This window comes from Apodemus sylvaticus, chromosome 15, assembly GCF_947179515.1.
Source record: "Apodemus sylvaticus chromosome 15, mApoSyl1.1, whole genome shotgun sequence".
NCBI lineage: Eukaryota > Metazoa > Chordata > Mammalia > Rodentia > Muridae > Apodemus > Apodemus sylvaticus.
In genome coordinates, this window is record NC_067486.1 from 62,729,564 (window position 1) to 62,753,833 (window position 24,270).

General features: G+C 41.4%; 2 protein-coding genes across 4 annotated transcripts in view; both read left to right on the top strand.

Annotated features, from left to right (window-relative positions):
* Eaf2 (ELL associated factor 2) overlaps window positions 1-24,270 on the top strand; it is a 1,192,577-nt gene that overhangs the window by 134,165 nt on the left and 1,034,142 nt on the right. The window contains exon 1 of one of the 2 annotated variants that reach the window (XM_052158382.1): window positions 21,614-21,620. The exons of the other annotated variant lie outside the window; for it this stretch is intronic. The gene's annotated coding sequence lies outside the window, so the exon portion shown is untranslated. Of the gene's footprint in view, window positions 1-21,613; window positions 21,621-24,270 lie in introns of those variants that run through there. 2 annotated transcript variants of the gene reach the window in all.
* Window positions 1-24,270, top strand: part of Gtf2e1 (general transcription factor IIE subunit 1) — a 28,953-nt gene that overhangs the window by 448 nt on the left and 4,235 nt on the right. For both annotated transcript variants that reach the window (XM_052158376.1, XM_052158377.1), the window contains exons 2-4: window positions 3,351-3,823; window positions 15,897-16,098; window positions 22,887-23,128. In XM_052158376.1, coding sequence (XP_052014336.1) covers window positions 3,376-3,823; window positions 15,897-16,098; window positions 22,887-23,128 — 892 coding nt within the window. In that variant the 5' untranslated portion in view covers window positions 3,351-3,375. The remainder of the gene's footprint in view (window positions 1-3,350; window positions 3,824-15,896; window positions 16,099-22,886; window positions 23,129-24,270) is intronic.

The following is a 24,270-nucleotide window of genomic DNA, read 5'->3' on the forward strand; positions in this document are numbered from 1 at the left end:
TCCGTCGTGGGCCCCTTAAAGGACGAAGGGATGGAGAGTTCGTAAAATATAGTAACAGAAAACTGTAGAGGCTCTGTAGTATCCACGTTCTTCTGGATCTTGGGAAGTAGTATTTGAAAATAGTCCAACTAAAAGGGCTTCCCGCACCCACTTTTTTTTTTATTACTTACTTTTCATCCAGCATATTTTTTTTTCAAAAATCCCAAGTTTAAACTAGTAACTCCTTGCTTAATGCAATTACAAGTTAAATTAAAAAAGAAAAAAAAAAGGTATGCCTTATAGCTCTCATTGGGATGCAGGTGTGAAACAAGTGATTTGTGTGGAAGCTGGCAGGATGGCTACAAGAACACGAGCCTAGAGGATGTATTGAAAGTTCGATTTAAGTATCCGAGTGGCATATGCCAGGCGCTAGCATTGATGAACAAGATGAAGTCCCAGGTCTTAGAGGACGAAACTGTACAAATTCTGAGGAAATGTGAGCGAGAGCGTTAGATGCCACTGTTGGGGATTTGGGAAGCCCAGGAAACATTACTCAGAGCCTAAGGACAGTTGGAGAAAGGTTTGGGCTTAGCTTTGAGGGCGGAGGGAACCCGTGAGTGGATATGAGGATGGCTGTACTAAAAGCAGAGTGATTTGAACTTTTGATTGTCCCAGTTCCACACCAGGGGCACAGTAGTCCTTAAATGTTTTTACAGTTAGGATCTAGGTCTAGACTGGGTAAGGTGAAGTTGCTAGATGCCTGATTACTGTGAAGAGAAGATAAAGAAGACCACTAGCTATGGCACCACGAAGTCTCCATAGGCAGAGAAGTTTCTTTCCGAAGTGTCACCTGCCGTAGAGACTAGCTAATGTAGAGAGAGGAACATGGGCTCACTTCTGTCATTTACTTCCAATCTGCAAGAGGAGTGGGAAGTTGGGATTTATAGGCGCCCAAGAGTTTTAAATGTTGACAATTAATAATATATTGAAGACATTCCCTATGGGCTGTCAGTTTTAGAACTTGATATAAGGAGCTTTGAGAAGCCTAGAGGTTGAAGACTCTTGATTCATCTTGACAGGGATGTGGTGGAGGAGCTAAAGCCCTGGTCAGGAAGGAGGATCTAACATTGAGAGATTTGAGTTCCAGTTTCTGTAGCTACCTGTGTGACTCTTTAAAGGAATATGACATTTCATCAAAGACAGGCTTCTGAAAGTGGCTGGCCTTGCTCCGGTCTATAAGAGTTAGTCCTCTGAAGATGTTTTCTGTTTCTCGTCACTTTCCTCTTCACAGTGGCTCAACACAGGCACTTGTGATGTTTTTTTCCCTCCTCAGTATATTGTTGGAACTTTTCAATTTTGTTTCTGTAACAAATTTCATTTTCCTTGTCCTTGCAATCCCCCCTTTCTTCCTAAGTCAAGGTTTTATGCCTATGGCTCCTGAAACAACCACAGAGCCACCACTTTATTGTTTTTTTTTGTTTGTTTGTTTTTGGTTTTTTGGATTTAGTTTTTCCGAGACAGGGTTTCTCTGTGTAGTGCTGGCTGTCCTGGAACTCACTCTGTAGACCAGGCTGGTCTCGAACTCAGAAATCCGCCTGCCTCTGCTTCCCAGAGTGCTGGGATTACAGGCGTGTGCCACCACCGCCGCCCAGCGAGCCACCACTTTCATATCTGCTGATAATCATCAGTTAGATGGGGGAGTAATGCCAGTACTTCATTTGAACTCATGCCAGCCTGGAAGCAGAGTGTGTTATGTTAATTATCTGATTTACTTCATACATTAGCTGTGTGAGAAAGACTCTTTAATTATTTTATTTATGAAGAAACTGAGGCTGTGGATTTTCTGGGGCTGACACTAAGAAACTGACCTGGGATTTCCAAGCTTCAGACTATTGGCTGGAAGAGTCTTGATAATGTTCCTTTGTACTAATTTTCAGGACACCCAGAGGAGTATCAGGCAGAGGAAACAGGCTGAACAAGTACTGGATCCTGTCCGTGTAGCATGTTCATTCAAAGGATACAAGTGGTCATGGCCATGAGACAGATTGGAGGAGTGATCAGGGACTTGTCGCACATTAGAGTATCTAAAGAGATTTTAAAAGTAGCAGCATTCCTAATCTGGCTCTTCTATAGAAACTGAAACAGACTCTTGAGAATGGGGCCCAATGTTAGTATGCTTAAAAATGCTGCCTAGATGATTGCTTTACAGTCAGGGTTGAGAACCACACTGTCTGTCTGAGGGGGTGACAGAGGAGAGTAAAGCAATGGAAAGTGGTGCAGAAAACAAGAGGTTATGCTGGCATTCGCCTGTCCTTTGGTCTCTTGCGTGTTTCTGAAGCCATTATGTTCTATTCTGTCAGCTGCTGAGCATGCAAGAAGCAAAATATGGTTCTTAGTGCATTGTGCAGACAAAAATTGGAAAGGAGATCAAAATGTATCTGGTACTGTGCTGGGATTCTGATGTGGCAGTGAACCCAGATGTACTTAAATATCTAAGGTGACAAAGGCTCTGTCGAGGGTTGCCAAGTTTAGACTAGTAAATCCAGGTGTTGCCTTGTTACCTCTGTGTGTATGCACAGTACTACAGTGCTGTGTCTATAATGCTTTGCCTGGGATTGTAGTTCAAAATATATGTTGTAACCAGCTTTTTATTTTTCCTTTATTGTAGATATGACCTTATAACATACTTGTGTACAATGGTTATTTAGGATATACTGCAGATAACATTTCTTACAGAATGAAGCATTGAATCTGTTAGGGTTGGTTACTTCAGAGTTCACGTTAGAAGTTCAGTGGAAACTGATATTAATAACAATATAACTGTTCTTAGAAATAGTTCAGTGGGATGTCTATTAAATTTTTTCCTATATCTTACAGAAATCTGAAGTGTAGTTGGTGTGAATAGGCTGGTTAATTTCAATATGGGTCATATTGAAGTTACATGAAAGCTAGCCTAGTTAAGTCTTTTTAGGCGCCCACGGAACATTTTTACTAATCACAAGCGTCCCATTTTCCTTATGGGAGTAAAGCATGTCTTGAACTTGTTTAAGGATTTGATCAGGCTCCTACAGCGACCCAGACTCAGCTTGTCTGACTGGGGTCCAGGTGCTGTGCCTTGTGAGAGTCTTCGAGAGGACAGCTCTGGCCTGTGGCCTAGACCTTAGATGCAATGAGCTTCTGCCATGCTCTTCAAGGGACCCACTATTTAAGGGTGTCTTATTTCTTCATCTCCCTCCCTTCATTTTCTCAAGATATAAAGCGATGTTTGAATGCTTTTTTGGCACTTTAAAAATAATGACAGTAAGAGGCTGTTGTAGATTTAAAATTGTGTCCTCATGCCTACTAATCCCCTCCCCCCCAATCCAATGTAGTTGAAGTTGAAGCTTCCTGTTGAAGATGGCAGACCCAGATGTTCTCACTGAGGTTCCAGCAGCCTTGAAGCGGCTAGCCAAGTATGTCATCCGGGGCTTTTATGGCATTGAGCATGTGTTGGCCTTGGACATCTTGATCCGGAACCCCTGTGTAAAAGAAGAAGACATGCTGGAGCTGCTCAAGTTTGACCGGAAGCAACTTCGATCGGTTTTGAATAATTTAAAGGGAGACAAGTTTATCAAATGCAGAATGAGGGTGGAGACTGCTGCCGATGGTAAGACCACCCGACATAACTACTACTTCATCAATTACCGCACTCTTGTCAACGTCGTGAAATACAAGCTGGACCACATGAGGAGGAGGATTGAAACGGATGAGAGAAATTCCACCAACCGGGCTTCCTTCAAGTGCCCTGTCTGCTGCAGCACTTTCACTGACCTAGAAGCTAATCAGCTGTTTGACCCCATGACAGGTGAGACCTACCCAGATGATGAATCAGAGTAAGATGTGTACTCTTTTAATTTCAGTTGTTCTGAATTGTAAGCCAATCGTAGACTTTGTAGGAGTAAGTAGATCAGTGCGAATCCGCATACAGTCTTTTGTATTGCCTTTTTCCTTCATAAGGAGATGTACTTATCCATGGAGTTTTCCCACCAATGGCTCTGCAGCCTAATCTGGTGGATTGAGTTCTCTACCCCTTTGTGGTTATTCTGACTTTACTTGTGACCTCTTTCTTAAGCAAATTGTTAGTGTCTGTTTATGCCAGTCACTGGCAGATCAGCTCATAAGCATATAACATAATATGCTTGAACGTTTTACTAGTGGACACATATTGTGCTTTGTTCAGAGTGTGTAACTAGGATATGTGATCTGTGTTTAGGGAAGGTCTCTAGAAGACGGAATAGTTGAGACCTGAAAGATTAAATGAGAATTAGCCAGATCAAATGAGAGGGAACCCTCATTTAATCAGATACTTTATTTTTAAGAATTTTCATTAATACAATTTATGAACGATGTTTGTCAAAAATACAGACTAAACGGCATTACCATGAGAAACATTAACGTGCTGGGTAAGTGGTTAGTTTCAACTAAGCAGAAGACAAGTTTGACATGTACTTGCTGGAACAGTTTTGTCTCGTTACCTTGCTTTATCTAGGAGAGGGAGTTTTGGTTTTGGTTTTGGTTTTGGCTGTGGTTTTGGTTTTGGTTTTGGTTTGGTTGTTGCCCTTTTGCTTTTTGAGACATGGTCTCTCTGTGTAGCTCAGACTGGAACTCACTTGAACTCAGAGTTCAATAGTTGGACACCTATTGATCCTTCTGCCGCAGTCTCCAGAATGGTACGATTACGCCTCCTCTGCCTTGCCTAGTTCATTGGTTATTTTTGTTACTGTGATAAAAACACTGTGCCCAGAACTGACTGATGAAAGGGAAAGTTTATTTTGATTGACAGTTCGAGAGGGAGTGCCCATGATGGTAGAGAAGGCATGGTAGCAGGCAGTTGGAGCAGCAAGCTGAGATATGTCTTCATTTACATGAAGCTGGGACAGCTAGCTATTGGCGGACTGATGTTATAAACTCTCAAAAGTCTGGACCCAGAGAGATCCTTCTCTGGCAAGGTTTCACCTCTTAAAGGTTAACCTCCCAAATAGTATCATCAGCAGCCTATGGGGAACATTCCTCATTCAGAGGCCCACACTTAATTAGGAGAAGTCTTATTTATTTATTTATTTATTTATTTATTTATTTAAGACTGAGTCTACCCTATAGCCCAAGATGACCAAGAGCCAATTATGTTACTTAGGCTGGTCTTGAACTCTTGGTAATCTTACCTCAGGCCCCGTAATATTTATAGGTATGAAGTATTATGCTTGGCTGTGAGGCCTTGGCCATAAGAAAATCTTAATTACCATGCTGGGTGTAACCATTGTTTAATTATACCAAAGAAATTCTTCATGGTTAGAGTGAGGAGCTAGTTGTAATCAACAGATTGTCTTTGGTAAGGTTGACCTGATTTACATGGAGAGCTAGAGTTTATTAGAATCAAGGCCTTGAGGTGGGGTAACGGCATAAAAAGATTTTAATCTGAAAGAATTCTGAAGCTGAAGTAAGTGTGTTGTAGTCAGTCTGACCAAAGACTGTATTCTCAGTATGAGGTTGATAGAGCGGGTGCGGGAGAGCCAGAAAAGTCACTCACTTAGCTGATGGTGTCATCCAGAGCCAGCACTCCGCAGCTTGTGCTAAAGCTCAGTTGGTAGCGTATTGCTCACGTGCAGCCTGACTCAGCGTAACTGGCAATCTGTACTCAGTTAAAGATCATGGTTTTGAATGCACTTGCCTTCTGATAATAATGTGGCTTTTATTGGGCTTTACCAAAGGGTAAGACGTGCTGATTGGTTGATAGTAGGCCCCAGTCTACTACTAGCTAATTCACAGATAATAAGCATTTTTTTTTAACCCTTAACCTATTAATATCTTCTTATTCTTCTTTTGTCTGTACATCCTCTCTAGAAATTCTTGGTCCCTTACCCACACCCTGCCTCCTTCCTGTTTTGTTTAGTTTTACCTCTTCTACCTCTCTTCTGGAGGAACCGTGAAGTACCTGTAGCTGGGTGTAATGTCCTTATTCTGATAATGTTTATGCACTGTTTAAATTTGTACACAGCTTTCAGTCCTCTGCACAGCTCAAAGTTATCCTGTTTTTCAAGTTGATACTGGAGGTTAATGATGTCTCTAGTCTAATGATAGATAAAACCGAAGGGCTTTGTTTGTTTGTTTTTTGAGAAAGGGACTCAGGTAGCCCAGACTGGCTTTGAACTTGCTATGTATCTGAGGATGACCTTGAATTCCTGATCTGAAGCCTCTACCTAAGTCCTAGGTCAGGGGTTCTCAATCTTCCTAAAGCGGTGACTCTTCAATACAGTCTTATATTGTGGTGACCACCAACCATGAAATTTTGTTACTGTTTCATAACTGTGATTTTGCTAGTTATGAATCATAATGTAAATCTCTGATCTGCAGGATATCTGAGATGCAACCTCTGTGTGGGGTCGTGAGCCACAGGTTGAGAACCACTGTTTTAGGCCTGTGTCATTCACTAGCCAAGTGAGGGACATGACAAGCTTCCATTTCTGTTTCTTCCTCAGAGGTTCTTAGGTTGAACTGTGGTCTATTCTGATAATGCATTTACTTTACTTTTAATAAAAAGTTCTTAACTCAAAATGTATGGGCAGCTCTTTGCCAGTGAACAAAAGGATGAACTCCTAAGTGAATTCCCCAGGAGCATGTGGATGTGGATTCAGTGAGTGTCAGGATTATTTTATTGTTAATTCATGTAGAGGCCAATGGTTTCCTACTCCAATATAGTTCTTCTCTACCCCTCTCTCCTTTTCCTACAGGTTTGTAGATTTTCTCCATTTATGCTTTGCCGTTGGTCTTTCTGGCTCTAACTGTAGATGTTTGGTATATGTAGCCCCCCACCTTTTATTATTTTTTCAAATTTCATTTGGGGTAGCTTTCAATATGACCAACAGTTAACTAGCAACACAGTTTGGTCATCATAGGTTCATATTTGAGAACTGTGCACTGCAGTTGCCAATTCCCCTCCCCCCCCAACAACAACAAAAAGCAAAACAAAAACCCCCAAAACTCTAAAGATGTTTTAAGTAAGTTTATGATTTTTTTTTTTGGACTGCATTCATAGTTAGCATATGGCTAGTGGGCTGCAGGTTGGACAAGCCTTGGTAGTCTTTGCCCACCAGTTCTGGGTTTCAGAAATTTAATCAGACAAAAATAGCTGTTTCTGTTCCTGAAATATGGAGAGGTTATATAATTAAAACAGACATGACATGAAATCCTCAGATCAGCAGAATAGCATCTTGTGGTTCCTAAGTGCATGTTTCAGATTTAGCAAGCTTTCTGACAGTGTAAGTAGACTTAGTATTTCCATCCTAACACTCTCCGCCACATGTGATGTAGCTAATGGCACTTCTGAGTTAAGTTTAGCAGTGTGTGTTATTCTCTTTTTATATGTTAGGGTTAGATGGAATGGAAATAGCTTTCTGTTTTCCATTTTAATTTAAAAATATGCACCCATAATTTCAGAGAAAAATTTCAAGAAGGAAAAAGAAATCACCAACAAAACCACTGGCCTTTTTATATATTACCTATATTTATTATTGTAGCCTAGAATATTTTTGGTCTCTTGGTTCCTTAATGCACCATATTCTTGGTTCTTTTATGGTGCTTTAGATCTAGTTAATAGTCTGGCTTCCCTGCTATATGTGAGTTTTTTGATTTCTACCCTCCCCACCCCACCCCATTGTATTTCTTTGTATATATTGTGTTTTATTTTTGCTTAAATTTTTTCCAGTAAGATTATTGCTTAAAGAATGTAGTTTTGTGGCTTCTAAAATGTATATGTGGCACTGTGGTTTTATTGTGAGTGGAATGAAATTCTCTAATGTTAGAATTAGAAATGTGTTGGAGGCCTTGATTACTGATTATTACAGTAATATTACTGATTACCAGAGACCACCAAAACCCATTTTAAATAAACTTTGAGATGGGGGTAATTAGAAATTCTTAAAGAAATACATATATTTAATAAGATCTTAACATGGACAATTAGAGATTGTTAACTCATCAGTTAACTCATCAAATGATATGTATATAGGTGCCACATATGCATATGTTATTCTGTTGGAGTTGGAAGATCTACAAAGGAATATCACAAGTCTAGGGATGTAAAGATTGCTAGGATGCTCTACACAAAATATCAGAGAGGTGTGTGGTAGCCTTTTGGGGGGTGGGAGTTAGCTTATTTTCTGTGGTTCCCCGGAAAAGATATAGTCGATTTTAGGATTAGCATGAAGAAGTGTTTACTATTTACTAGCTAAATAAAATCTTTAGTTATATAACTCAAAAATAGCCAACAGTAACTGAGGATAGTGGTTCATACTTGTAACCCCAGCTCTCAGAAGGCCGAGATAGGATGATGGTTGTAAGTTCAAGGCTAGCCTGAACTAGTAAGTTCCAGGCCATCCTAGGCTAGAGAGTAAGAGTTTGTCTCAAAGCCAGCAATAATAGACTTCTTTTGATGAGTTAGGAGTAATTTAGTTGGGTCCAGCATTTGTGAAACTTGTCACTATGTTAATGTTTGCTTTAACATATTAAAGATAGGTCAGGTTACTTTTCCCTGTCTTCTTCTCTGACTGCTTGAAGCAGGAGATAGATGTCTTGTAATCAGTGTTTGCCATTCTTTCCCTGAAAACACAAACTCAGAAGACATCTAGGATTGTTTGCTCAATTCCTGAGTCCTCAGTCTTAGAAATCATGTCCAAGTGGCATTAATTAGAAACTTATGTCAAAAAGCTACTGATTGGAAGGAAGAAAGGGATGGGAGAGAACATTTGCTGCAGTGTGAGGACTTGCATTCAAATCCCAGGTACCCGTGTGAAAGCTGGTGCAGGTCTTGCATGTCTGAAGCCAGTACCACAGGGCCAAGTTCCGGGAACTTTGGTTCAGTAATAGCGCCTCAAGGGAATAAAGCTGTGATAGAGAAGACTATCCAGTGACCCTTTCTCCTGTTTGTGTAAATGTGGGTTCATGTGCATGGGCGTGTGTACCTGCACACATGTCCGTACACCACATACATAAGCACACACACACAAGTTATGGGAATACAGTAAACAGCAATATCGCAAACCTTTAGATTTTTTATTTTAAAATTCTGTTTTTAAATGATTTACTTTATTTTTAGTTCTCTCTCTCTCACTCTCTTTGTGTGTGTGTGTGTGTGTGTGTGTGTGTGTACGTGTGTAGGAGGCGGTATGTGCACATGAGTAAGGACCTGAGGAAGCCAGAAGGGGGTTCTAAGCTACCTAGTGGTGTGGAAGCTGGCAACCAAATTAGCCTCTGCAGAAGCAGCAACTGCTTGTAAGCTCTGAACCAGTCCCTCTCCCTCAACTCTACTACTTTTGATCTTTTGTTGTTTTGTCTGCCTGTTTGTTTGAAACAGGGTCTCATTATGTAGCCTTGGCTGACCTGCTGTGTAGACCAGGCCTGCCTCTACCTATTGAGATTGAAGTCATATGTGACCACACCTGGCTTTTGATCTTGACAGTTTGAGAACTCTATGTTTAGGATTTATTTTTGTATGTTGATAAGAACTTAACATGTGAAAGTTGCATTTTGGATTTGATTCTGGCATAATATTCAGTTGATTATTGTCTTTCAAATATGTCAAAACCTCAGACTTTCTGCCTGCCTACTGCATTTTGAGATGAATTTGATTGAGACCTAATTTAGGAAATGTGTTGGGAGCTTTGGCAGTCATCTAAGTACAGTAGTTTATGTTGTCAATTTTTAATTCATCCTCCAGGCATGCTACATCCTCTCTTTATACTGAGCTCCAAAACCTAGGAAGACTTGATGGGTAGGCTAGCTGAATGTCCATTTGAGGGAGGACCAAAGCCAGCTCCTTGATAATCAGTTTGCTGGTAGGAATTGTATTTTGTATATCCTCAGTATATTTAATATCTCCTTGGTTTTAAAAATGCTAAACCTATCTTATCTTGGCCTTTCATATATACATTTATTTCTTCCATGCTGTACAATGAGTTGTTAAGGGATAGGCTAATTTATTTTATTGATAGGTACAATCATGAAATATATAACTGTTGCTGTCATGTTTGTTAGATATCATTTATTTTCCGATATCCAGTTAAAATGAAGCCATTTGCATTAGGAAAGTAGTTTGAAAATTGGACAGAATAAAAGGTGGCTTTTTTGAGATTTCAAAGTTTGACTTAATATTTTGATACATATATCCTCCTAAATGAACCCTAGAATTTAAAGCCTGTAACTGTAACAAAGTAATGGTAAGCACTGTGAAGAAGTAGAGAGTGCATCAGGTCATGGCAGTTGTCTTTTCAGAATGCTCCCAAACTTCCATACGCAGAAAAGTCAGTCCTGCAGAGTTTATTAGGTCTAACAGATTTGGTACTGTTTCTCCCCCTGTCCCATATTCACAGCAGCCATCTTATTTTAGTCTTGTGAGCAATGGGGATGGGTTTGTTTGCCTTTAGGTAAGAGCCATCCCTACTGCCCAGATACCTGTGTGGCGTCCTCCCCTTTTTACTTCTTTGAAATGTTCAGAGATGACTCCCTAATGGGCTGGAGAGATGGCTCAGTGGTTAAGAGCCACTCTTCTGAAGGTCCTGAGTTCAAATCCCAGCAACCATATGGTGGCTCACAACCATCCATAATGAGATCTGACTCCCTCTTGTGGAGTCAGAAGACAACTACAGTGAGTGTACTTACATATAATAAATAAATAAATCTTTAAAATAAAAATAAAAGAAATGAAATAATATCCCCGTTCCTTCGCTGTTTTTTCTCTATCTTCCTTCCCTTTTTCATAATATTTATGTTATTTCAATAATATTTATTTATTTATTTATTTATTTATTTATTTATTTGATCTTGACTGCCTGCCAGTAGAATGAGTGCCAAGAATAGCCCAGAATAGGATTGGGTGGATTAAAAAGCATGATATATGGCAAGGCATGGGGACATCAGACCTACTGTTTTTGGTTGAGGCTTTTGTGTAGTCCAGCCTTGAGAATGACTCATGACAGCACTGCATTTTATCAAAGCAGGTGGACCTATTTTGATTTTTAAATTTAATTTTTTTATTTTATTATTTTTTTTAATTTAACCTATGAGTGGGGAAGATGGTTAAGGGCTATCCAAGTTTGATGGACACCTTTGATAGATCTTTGACAGTGAGTCCTGGCCAGGGGCAGGTACCCTTTGATTGTCTAAAACTGGAGGAAGAGAAAAGAATACCATCTTCAATAATTAGCTCTCTGAGATTTGACTCTTACTGCCTGTCTTGTACCCATAAGTGTCATCATCTGATATCTCTGCCCCTTTTCTTAATTATGTATGTCCCAAGCACTTCATTGTCAAAGGAAGGATGGTAAACAGTCTTTTCACTTTGGTTTTGTTTGTGCTTCACGTTTCCTTGGCTGAATCCTCACTTCATGGATAGCATTAGTTAAAATGAGCAATGTGGCAGGCACGGGCCTTGCCCAGCGTAACACCCAGCGGTTGGCCTCTGTTTCCTAGCTTTTGGAGACTTCTGGTTGTTTTTCCTTTACCCCTTTGTTCCAAGTCCTTATCTCCCGTGTTCTCCACTCTGAATTCAGTTTTGTTCTTAGATTTGGAAAGTTAAAATGGTATAGACATCTCTCTTCCCTTTCTTCCTCACTCCCTTTGAAGCGTGACTTGCCTTCATTACAGAGCTGGGGCATTGCTGTTCTATCAAATAGATGGCCCTCAAATCATTCTGAAATGCCTATTGGTAAAAGAATCTTTTTCTCCCTACTTCAAATGCATATTTGCAATTGGATTTACTTTGATCCTTCTAGCAAACGTAATAGGTTAATGGTCAGCTAAGTAAATGCCAGCCATGTGACGGGCACTCAATGCTTGTTAAGTTGTTCAGTAAAAGTTCTTCCCTTTTCTACTCCTTCTTAAGACGGGAGGACTTCATGTCTACATGGGAAAAGTTAGTTGGATTAGAGCCGTTACAGATTGTTAGTTGGAGAGAGGATGCTTGGTTCAGATGGCATCCAGGGTTAGAGCAGTGCAGTTAGCGGAGCATATCTGTCTGTAAGTCTTTATTCCCGTATATGTCAAACATGGACAGTATCATTGTACAGACTTGTCTCTGGTGTATACACGGGAGTACTTAGCGGCTTTCTTCTTTAATAGTTAGTGAGAATAGATACCCCATCTTTTCTGACATTGTCAGTTCCACCACTGTCCAGCTTTGCACACAGAATTTGTACAGCTTTCCTTTTCTCTCTGCGCCTACATCATAAGACTTGGCTTGCATGCTCTTTGACGTAGCTTTGCTTCAGTGGTCGTGCCTTGGTCTTATGTGTGGAGAGATGGAATAGGGCACTGGGTTTCAGTTCTAATCTCTTCTCTTGGACTTGGCAGTCTGTCCATACAGCTTAGTACAGAGAGGTTTAGTCACCTGAATAGTTGTTGTCAGTCACCTCATAGCAGTTCTCCACTGATGTCTTTTATCGAAAAAGAGATGTGGGCAAGAGAAGGTATGCTTGTTCCGTTGATGATTCCGGTGTTCTTTATTGTATGCATGTTGGTTTGTATCAGGAGCATACAACCTCTAGTGCTGGTTCCTCAGATGCTGTAGTTTGGTTTTTGTTTTTTAAAGTCCTATGTCTCCCTGGCATGGGACTTGCCTAGGGGCGAGACAGTCTGGTCATTGAGCCTCAGGGATCTCCTATATCGCCAGGAAAGGACATGCTCCATGCCCGGCTTGTTCTTTTGGCTTATGGGATGGAGCGCAGGTCCTGAGGCTTTCACTGCAAGCACTCGGTCTACTGTCTGAGCTCTCCTCCCAGCCCTGCCTACTGCACAGTCTTTATGGTGTTCCTCATCAGACATGTATATAGCAAACAAACTTAAGTATATGCATGCTTCTTTAGCGAGAGTATCTACATGTCAGGGGGTGTGTTCCCTTGTTTCAGTAACATGATGCTTGAAGGACTTAGAGGATATGGGCTTTTATTTGGTAATTTTCTAGAGGATTTAAAAAGTGGGCTTCTCTGTTTGCTGGAAGGCCTGGTAGATAAAGGCACCTGCCTCCAAGCCTGAGAACCCTAGTTTGACCCGAGGGCCCTACACTCACTCTAGGTTGGAAGAGAGACTGGACTTCTCTGCACTCTCACTCTGGCGTGTATGTGTGGACTCACTCACACATGTGACTGTGCATACACACCCATTAAAATAAACCTCATTTAGAGCTTTTGAAGAAAAATGGGGCAATTCTCTGATTGGGTATTTTAATAAATCTTCCATATATAGCTAGAAGAGTGAAAGGCTAAAACTGATCAGTAAAGACTCAGTCGTCATAGCTCAGGTTTGCTGGGAGATTGGCATGGCTTTACAGCCTCCATGCTGTCATTTCTCAGGCAGGATTCTACGAAGCTCAGTTCTCACTCATTTCTGTGATGGTAACATTCGATGTGAGGGTTGTGGTTTTTTTTTTTTTCTGACACAACAACAACAACACCCACAGCTTAGCTACAAGTACTGGATCACAACCTCCTAGCTTTGAGGGGTTTCCTGCCCCCTTTCATCTGGGATAGATACAGAAAATCAGGAAGAGTGATGCATGTACTCACTTATTCTTGGTCATGGGGCTGGAGGCATGAAAGTCTATTCAATTGGAACATGTCTATAGGATTTGGTGTCATACTGAAATAGAAATGCCTAGTTTGTTTAATCTGTTGCTGGGGAAGAGAGGAGAGGAGGGGCTAGTCCTTGCTATATGTTCTGCACTGGTATTTAATTATCTTTCTTAGTCCCTCAGGTAAAATCTGTAGAAAAGGAAGAATTCATATCCGTGGGAATAAGGCCAAACTGAAAATGCATTTATAGTAGTGGTGTAGACTATAAGATAGTAAGTAGTTTAGCATAATAGTTGAGCTGATTTGATTCCTCTCTATCACTCAGCTAGTTATGTAATCTTATTCCCAAACTGCTGAGGCTGTTAGAACTTGCATATTTGCACATTTAACTGGACATAGTAATGCAAATGCCAAAGGTTAATGTAACCCTGTACTTTGTAAATACTCAAGGTACAGTAGTTAAAGTTGCTGTTGTTTTCTTGTATTCCTGTATGACTTTGTTCAAATCATAAATTCCTTGAGAGCCTTGGTTCTACTAGCCCTTCCCAGAATTAGTGAACAGGTCAAAAAGTGCAAGATGGCACCGTAGAAGCAGCTCTGTATTAGTAATTGTTAACTAGAGCTGTTTGTGGTTGGATTACAGTGTTTTGGGGACCAGATTCTGCAGTGTCTTGAATGTCAATGTAAGATGAGAAGTTTAGATATTATTCTGAGGGTATTAGAGATGGATCTCTCAGACAGACTTTACCTTAGAGCAGGAGGGAACACCTGAAGATCAAGGAGCAGCTTATAAAGGCTACCGTGGAGGCCGTGCTTAGTGAGCAGTAGTGATGAAAACTTGGGGACACGTCTTTGAACTCACTCAAGTTCTGTGTTGAATGTCAGGGGTATAGAAACAAAAAATAAGTTCCTGGAACTTTAAATTTGACAGTGGCTGAATACATTTCTTTAAATATCAGTGGTTTGTAAACATGAAACAGTAGTCTTCAGAAAGGTAGCTCACTGGTTAAGAGCACTCACAGCCTTTGCACCAAATCAGAATTTTGTTTCCAGCACCTGTATCAGGCAGTGCATGACCCCCTGTAACCAAACTTAGACTTTGAGGACCCATTACCATCTTCTGGCTTTGAAGGCACCTGCACAGACATATGTCTGTGTGCACACACAAACACTCAGTTAAAAAATAAACTCTAAAAATGAAGAAAAGTAGAAAAAACCAGCACTTTGACAATACTTAAGACCACCAAAAGCTTTTAGTTTTAGCTATTTATTTGGCCTTTTCCAAAATAATAATAATCCATATGTGCAATGTATGAAGAAAGCTGTTAGAAAGCCATACAAATTGTAGCGTGAAATAGTAAGGGTTACCCATGTTCGCCTGTAGTGGCTGGCCAGCCTGCTCTCACCTCAGCAAACTCTGACCCAGTTGACAGGGACAGCTTGGAGTACAATATGTAGCTAACAAGTGGCTCCCAGTTTAGATGGCAGATCTGTTACGATTTGCCACCAGAGGATTTATATTTAATATAGCTTATGAGTTTAGGATGCTAGTTGTTGCGCCCAGCGATTGAGTTACCTGTTGATTTTGAACTAAGTTTATGTGGTGTTTTCCTTCACGCAACTACTCAACTGGGTTCCAGAGAGAAAGGTATGTCAGCAAAGTATGGGTTTGCAAGAAGTGTACCCCAAAAGGCCAAGAGAATTTAGAAGTGTGGTGCTGGCATGGTAGCGACCCACCAGTGGGAAATTAGCGAGCTGGGTGGAGAGATTTCGGAGTGCCAGGTTAGAGAGTTTGCTAGATAAGCACAGGCTGGCCAGGCACTGCCTTCTAGCATGGGCTGCCTTTACTATTTTATGCCATACAAATTCAACAGTAAGCTGTGCATAATTTGCTGTAAGTTAAATTTATGTTATAAATAAATGGTGATTTTCGCCAGGCAGTGGTGGCGCATGCCTTTAATCCCAGCACCTGGGAGCAGAGGCAGGCGGATTTCTGAGTTCGAAGCCAACCTGATCTACAGAGTGAGTTCCAGGATAGCCAGGGCTACACAGAGAAACCCTGTCTTGAAAAACAAACAAACAAACAAACAAATAAACAACAACAAAAAAGTGATTTTCAAAAATGTATTAGTGAGATTTCAGCATAAAAATGATGGACATATATAGAGATGGACAGATCCATGGTGAATGACAGGACATTGGAGTCTTGATGGTGAGTACATCGACAATCAGTTCTGCTGACTTGTTTGTGTTTGGAGGCGTGGAGCTCGGCTCATCTGGGAGGTTCCTCTTCTGACCCGAGACTTGACTGTTCTGTAGGAACTTTCCGCTGCACCTTTTGCCATACAGAGGTAGAAGAAGATGAATCAGCAATGCCCAAAAAAGATGCTCGCACACTCTTGGCAAGATTCAATGAACAAATTGAGCCCATTTATGCATTGCTCCGAGAGACAGAGGATGTGAACTTGGCCTACGAAATACTTGAACCAGAACCCACGGAAATCCCAGCCCTGAAGCAGAGGTGAGTGGAGCCTCCTGCTTTACCAAGCGCCTTTGAGACTGCACTGGTTTGCACTTTGGTTGCACTAGAATGAGTATTCACCAGGAGACTAAAGACTCCAAGCTCTGCCATGCTCCTCATACTGACTGTACCTGTGCTCATGTTTGTTTGTACGAGTGCAGCAGAATGGAGGCCTTTGGCAGAACTCTGTAAATAGTCGTTTCACCTCAGCCAACCCTCTGCTGGGGCCTGCAGCACTTACCCAGTTGATAGACGACTCTAAATTAGTTGTGCCTCTTGAGAATATTTGACTTTTCCTATCCAACCCACTCCTACACCATCAAGATAGGGTTTCTCTAAGTAGCCCTGGCTGCCCTGAAACCAGTTTTGTAGACCAGGCTGACCTTGAACTCAGAGATCCATCTGCCTCTACCTCCTAAGTACTGGGATTAAAGGTATGCGCCACCACTGCTAGGCTTCTAGTCAACTCTTAAAGGCCAAAACTCTCAAGAATTTAGAATTTTCCTATAGATTTTTGTTTGTTATTAAATTAGCATGTAAGTTTTGTTATGGTCTTTGCATGCATATCTTGTTTTTGTTGATCCTCCTCCCTGACCTCTCCATGCCCCTGCCTCCAACACCCACACATATATTCTCGCACATACACATACTTAAAAATTAAAAGCTAGGGTTCATGAATGAGTGAGAATATGCAACATTTTATTCTTGTGAAACATCTTCAACACAAACTTGTTGTCATAGTTAGTGTTAAATGCAACTTTGTGAAGGTGTGGTGTTGCCTGTGGGCTAATACTGAGAATGCTCCCTTCCTTCCTTTTACTCCCCCAGTGTGTGCTAGCATTTGGATTGCTATGCAGGCTTAGTTCTACCTTGCCATAAAAAGTCATTATGCATTTTAAAAGATTTATTTACTTTTAGTTTATGTGTGTGCTTTGCCTGCAAGTATGTATGTACACTGCATGTGTGGCTGTATGTATGTACACTGTATGTGTGGCTGTATGTATGTACACTGCATGTGTGGCTGTATGTATGTACACTGCATGTGTAGCTGTATGTATATACACTGCATGTGTGGCTGTATGTATGTACACTGCATGTGTGGCTGGTGCCCACAGAGGCCAGAAGAAGCGATCAGATCCCCTGGAACTGAATTTATGGATTCTTGTGAGCCACCTTGTGAGTGCTGGGAAGTGAACCCAGATCCTCTGTAAGAACAACAATGCCTTTAACCTCTGAGCCATCTTCAGCCCACACAGGTTATTTTATTATTTTTTGAAAAGCATAAGTGAGAACTGCTTTCTTCTTTCCAATACCATGGTGAGGTCACACCCATCAGCCTCCTTCTGACTATTCTAGGTGTATTTGTGTGGAGTTTTGGAGCTTCTATTTTTTTTTCTGAAAATGCATCTTTATTTTATTTGATTTTTAATTTTTTTTAAACTGAAAATACATCTTTGTTCATTACAATATATTCTGATGCCAGCTTCCCTCCCCCAACTTCTTTTAATTCCTTCCTACTTCCTCCCACAAGAGTGTAGACTCTTACTTTCTCTCACTAGGAAACACAGACATTGAAATAATAATAATAATAATGTAATAAGATAAATAAAAACCAGACCAGAATAGGACAAACAAACTAGCCAAAGAAAAAGCACAAGAAACACAAAAGATGCTGAAACACATTTACACATACAGAAAACTCATGAAACAGAAGTGGAAACCACACTATATAAGCAAAAAATCTTTAAGATTAAAAAAAAAAAAGTAGGTGGGTATACCGAGAAAGCATCATCAGACAAAAAAAAAAAAACAAACAAAAACAAAACAAAACAAAAAAAAAACCACCTTCCAAAAATATCATTGTATTGTTTCGGCCATCTACCATCTACTGCTGGACATGGGGCCTGCCCTAAGATGTGCTTTACATACCCAGTGAGACTCCTGCAGAAAAGAATTTTCCTTTGTGAATGATTATCATTTGGAAATAGTTTCTGGGTTAGGGATATGTCCACTTCCCTCTCAGCACTGGGACCCCATCTGGTGGGAGATGTAGGCTGTGGGTGTCGCCACTGTCTCTGAGTTCATTTGTGCATCAGTTTAGTTGTGTCTGGAAGGAAGTTTCCTTGGTGTCTTTCATCTACATTGACTCTTAAAAATTTTCTGCCTCCTCTTTCACAAAATTCCTTGATCACAGAAGGGAGGGATTTGATAGACACATCCCATCTAAGACTAGTGTTTCGAGGTCCCTCACTCTTGCACTTTGTCTAATTGTGGGTCTTTGTATTTGTTCATTCCATCTGCTGCAGGAGAAGCTTTTTCTGGTGCTGACTGAGCAAACACTGATTTATGAGTACAGCATACTGTCATTAGGAATCATTTTATTGGTACAGTTCTTAGCAGAACAGTAGTATTTAGCTTTCCCTTAGGTCCATGGCCTATCTAGTCTGAGATTCTTGGCCACCTGGACAGTGTCACTCATGGGTTCTGTCTCCTGGAATGGGCTTCAATTCAATCAGAAAGTGGTTGCCTTAGTTTGGCTTTTATTGCTGTGAAGAGACACCATGACTAAGGCAACTCTTGTAAAGAAAACATTGCGTTGGGACTGGCTTACAGTTTCAGCGGTTTAGTCCGTTATCATGATGGTGGGAAGCATGGCAGCGTGCAGGCAGACATGGTACTAGAGGAGGTCAGAGACATCTTGATCCACAGGCAGCCAGGGGGAGACTGGCTTGTGTTTCACACGGGGTGGAACTTGAGCAGTTAAGACTTAAAAACCCTGTTCCTACAATGAGTGACAAGTCCACTCTCCTCCAGTAAGGCCATACCTCCTAGTAGTGCCACTCCCTGTGGCCTAAGCCTTCAAACACAGGAGTCTGTGGGGCATAGCTGTTCACACCACCACAGTGGTTGGTTACCTTCACAACTCTTATACCACCATTGGACCCATGTGTCTTGGGTCCATTGCAGATTGTCTTTCTCTTCTGGTAATGTATATAGTTCCTTCCAGAACCATCTACACTGGTTAGTGGTCAGAGTTCTAAGGAAGTTTCCAGCGTGACTCCTCTGTGTTCAGTGAGTTCTGTAGATGTTGTCTTCAGCAGTAGGGCCTTACTGTCAGTGTGTGGCGAGCAACCAATAGCCTTGGGAATAGCCTGGGTTGTTAGGAAATTTCCATGGGATCTACTTGGCCAACAACTCAGTTAAATGTAACTCATTCTCAGCACTGGAGGTTTCATTTAGTGGCAAGGGATGTCTCCTTGGGGCTCTGTCTTCCCTGTTATTTGGTGACACTCCATTTAGATTTCTTTATAAATGTATATGTTTTAAGAAGCTGCTGGGTGATGGTGCACACCTTTCATCCCAGCACTGGGAAGACAGAGGCAGGTGGATTTCTGAGTTTGAGGCCAGCCTGGTCTACAGAGTGGGTTCTAGGACAGCCAGGGCTACACAGAGAAACCCTGTCTGAAAACAAACAAACAAACAAAACCCAAACAAACCAAAAAACAAAATGGAAAAAAAGCAACAGTGGCTTCTATATTAGGTGCCTACGCAGTTCCTCAAATGCCCCTTAGTCTCAGCTGTCCCTCTTTGTATTTCTTCCTTAACTCTTTCTCTTTTGCTCTCCCCATTTGATCTTCCCATTCAGTTCATCCCCACTCTTTGTCCATTCTCAACTATATTCTATTTCCCCTTCCTAGGAAGATTATACCCCACCTCTAGATCCCTTACTCCATACCTAATTCCTGTGGCTATGTGGACTGTAGCCTGCTTATCAAAGACCTAACAGTTATTTTCTGTATGTAAGCGAATACAATCTGTATTTGTCTTTTTGAGTCTGGATTATCTCACTCAGCATGATTTTTTTTCTAGTGGCACTTCTATTTTTTCTTTTTAATTCCCTCTGGTATATACTGTTTAAGAATAGCAAGTCCTGAGCTAATTGCATTTCTTCCCAGTTGTACAGAGAATTTTGTGACTTTATCAGTTACTGTGGACTTACTCCTAACACCATGAATGTCTTTCTGATCATTTGTCTTCCATGCCCAGAGACTCTGACTTAGTATAGTTCACAGCTCACTTGCATCCTGAAAGATCTAGATTTCTTCTGTCTCTGTTCTCTCCTGTTGTGTTGTCTTCTTAGGACTGTGAGGGGAACTGCCCCAGGGTAGTCACCTGCGTCTTGAATATTACCTGCAGATGAAAATATCCAAATGCAGAGAGGATGACATCCTTTCCTTGTGTCTTACTTAAAATATGACTAGAGAAATGTTCTAGAAAACATACTTCATCCTATCTGTCTGCCAGTGTCTTACTGGCTAGAATTACTTTGTATATTTATTTTAAACCAATATCAGATAATGAGAATGAAATTACATGATTGGTACTCAGACCAGCTAAGTTTATTTTGGCGGGGAAAGTTCTTAGAGTTCTTTGGAGCAACTAGCCATCAATATTTAAAGAAAAATGATAACCCAAAACAGAGGAGTCATCATAGATAGGGAAACACTACCATCCACAATACAGGCAGCTTCATGATTAACTCAGTAAATTAACTCACTGCTGAGACATAAACATTTACCGTCATAAATGTTTATAATAAAATGTACCCCAAATAAAAATCTACCTTGAATTTCTCTAAAAAAAAAAACCAAAAAAAACCAAAAGTAAATTTAGGAGTAGCCCTCTTTACTCATTCTGATTGTCATTTCTATTTTTCTTGTCTTTCTTCAGAGTACCTCTTCTTACTTTATGAGATAGTCTTCACAGTTAACCCCATCAGTCGATGTGTAAAGGGAAACCATCTCAGAGAGTCTTATTGTAAAGACATCATAATAAAGTAAATGTAGGTCCACACTAGAGCACTGCATCTTTCTTCTCTCCTCACTGGAGTTAGCTAACTCAGGAAGCCACATCTGTCTGGCAGATGTCAAAAGCAGACTGAATACAGCAAGATGAAGAAGTTGGCTGAGGATAGACAAAGCGTTGGCAGGGCGTAGGGAGAACTAACTTAGCATGTGATAGAAACACCAAACCAAGGATGGATCCAGAAGAGAAAACATGAATGCTAAGGGGGCAAAAAGCTCACAAAGCCAAGCTACATTGTGGGCTGCTGCGCAGGGAGAAAGGTAGAATGACTAGGGACAGATGTGGCTGAATTGGTAATCGATGCAAAAAAGTGATATTTAGTGATTGAGGAAAGGAGCAGAAGGTAGAGAGAAATCAAGTGCTTGCAACTGTAGCATGAGACAGGAGCAAACCATAAAGATGGTATGGATATATTTGGACATATCCAGAGCAGGAGCAAGGAGACAAGCAGAGAGGAGGCAAAAGAAATGACTGAGACCAGGTGGAACTGGTGCCAGGAAGGCCGTGGGAAGAGTGGTGTAGACTAGCCTTAGGTACGGGTAGGGTAATGAAGAGAATCAGAGGCAGTAGCTGGGGAACATGTGTTTACTAAGCAGCTGGAAAGAGCTTGTTGCTTGGTTTTAAAAGTGTAAGCAGAAGCAGGGCGGGAGGCTGAGGTAAGCCGGAGACTACCTCTGCAGGATGCTCAGAAAGGTGATCCAAGAGCCGTGAGCCAGCCAGTCAGATCCTTGCACACAGGCACGCACAGTAGGGGAGCCTCAGCTCAGCCTGTGTTGGAAAGCACGCAGAGCTGTGAGGCGGTCTCAGAAAGACAGACAGCAGAGCAGCAAGCAGGAAAACAAGGACGGGTTCCTAGTCGCTCACTAGGGCAAAGGGTTAACAAAGTGTCTGTTAGATTTCAGGTGACAGGGTTTTCCAAGCAAACCAACAGATAACGAAGTGCAGGGAGGCAATTTAGAGACATGTGAGAGAAGTCGAGGAAATCATGAGATGTGGAACACCTGTGGGCTCTGAAAACAATCACAAGCCTGGAGTGAGCAGGCGGTTGAGGGAACGTCACTTACAGGGCGATTGGAACCTCTAAAGGAACATTAAAGACACATTGATAGTGAGCAAGATTGTAAACGTTAACAACAGGGATAACAGAAAGCAGCAGCAAGAAGGAAAACTTGGCTTGGCACAGTGAAGTGGGAAAGCCTGGTGACTGGAGAAAGATAAGGGTGACTGGCCTGGAATGGGCTACAGACCAGGAAGGCCATAGACATAAAGAGCAAACTGGACCAGGACACAGCAGCATCCCTGGGGTGGGCAAAGGTGGCTGGGGACAGTCAGTATAGTTGCAGAAATAGAAGGATGCAGCTAGGTAGAAGAGACTAGGTTCTGAAGAGGGATGTGCCCTGTTCAGTGAGTGGCAGGAAGAGATATTAATTCTATGTTGAGGTCTGGCCATAGAATAATTTAACTTCTTCCATGGTCACATACAAAACCACCCTTGTTTAAAGTTGAACTAAAAAAATACTATTGTATTTTTAAGATACAATACTTTTTATTTTGTTTTGGAAAAATTCTCATGGAAGATATAACTGGGGTGGTTTTATCAGAGTGGTATTTTTAAATAGACTGTCATTGTGTCCTTCCCCTCCCCCATGCCAGTTAATGGCCACATGTCAATCTCTAAAATGCTAGTTGTTCATGTACGAAAGAGGGGCCAGTGTTTGAAGAACTTAAACAGGATGTAATCCATACAGCCTTCACCCTGTGCTATAGAAGAGTTGTTGAAGTATGCCTGCCTAATTGCTAGATAACTTTTGTTCAAGCTTCAAGATGAAGCTCCTAATACATTAGGCCTCTCTCCAGCTGTCCTTCGGGTTACGTACTAGACCTTAACGTTTCTCCTTGTTCATCTCTCCTCTTCTCCACAGCAAGGACCGAGCAGCCACTGCTGCTGGAGCTGCTGGCCTGGCCGGTGGGCACCACCGGGAGGCGTGGACCAACAAAGGCCCCTCATATGAGGACTTGTATACTCAGAATGTCGTCATTAACATGGATGACCAAGACGATGTGCATCGCACCTCGCTGGAAGGGAAAACTGCCAAAGAGAGACCAATCTGGTTGAGAGAGAGCACTGTCCAAGGGGCGTACAGTTCTGAAGAGATGAAGGACGGTAAGATGGGAAGGTGGGCGTGTCATGGAGCTGGTGGAAGCTCCCTCAGCTTAGGAGGAGAATGCTTGGGTAATTCTTGGTTTATTGAAAATTCCTGGTAGGACACTGAGCACTAAGCACTAACACCAACTGTGTTCTGGTTTCTTTCAGCTTAGTCAAGATAGCAAATATGTTTTTAAAAGGTTTATTTATTTTCTTATGTATTAGTGTTTGCCTGTACATACGTATATGCATTACATGACCCCTAGTGCCCAAGGAAGTAAGAAGATGGTGTCAGATTCTTGCCACTGGAGTCACAGCTATTTTAGAGCAGCCATGAGGATGCTGGGAACTAACTCAGGTCCTCTGGAAGAGCAGCAAGTGCTCTTAAGCACTGCTCCATCTTTCCAGTCCCAGATGTCTGTAGATTTGAAATACTGCCATATTTTAATTTTTTTTGTTAAAGTACTATTGTGTTGTATTATTTTCTCATAAGTAACAAGGAACCTTTTGCTAGCTGAGGTATATAGGAAGATACCACTCGTTAAAGGATTGAGTGACCCAGTGTCCAAGAAAATTGATAGAACTTTATTTTGGGCAATTTTGTAAGACTCAGAGCCCCAAAGGGTTAGCAGTTAGGTAATAACTTAAGAAGTTTAATAAGTGCGGGGTCTTACTTTTTAAGTTCTAGCTCAGGTACTGGATTCAGCCTTGGGAAATGATAAGAAAACAGCTACTGAGACTGAACAGACTGTGACGCACTGGGAAGCAGAGGACATGAGTGGACTGTCTGCCCCGCTAGGTTTTGTTATTTGCTTACAATATTAGTTATGTGAATGGGCTCTTTGTGCAGAAGCATCTTAGTTACGGGAAGCCACTCCTATCTTACCCTTTCCCTACCTTCATTCCTAAGATTTGCGTCAGTATTCTGGATATCCCAGCAGTGGGGAAGAGAGGGAGGTATTGCGGGTATTATGGCTGCAGGTAATACCTCTCCTGTAACTGATTCCCTTTGAGAGTCCAGTTCCAGTTAGAAAATAGTCCTGTAACAACCATACTTTTCTTGTTTCTTCCTCACTGACTAACCTGCAGTGCTCAGTTATTTGGGTTGAAGTTGTTCTGGGTTATGTAGTAGTTAGTCTGTAGTATTTAATAGGCTTATT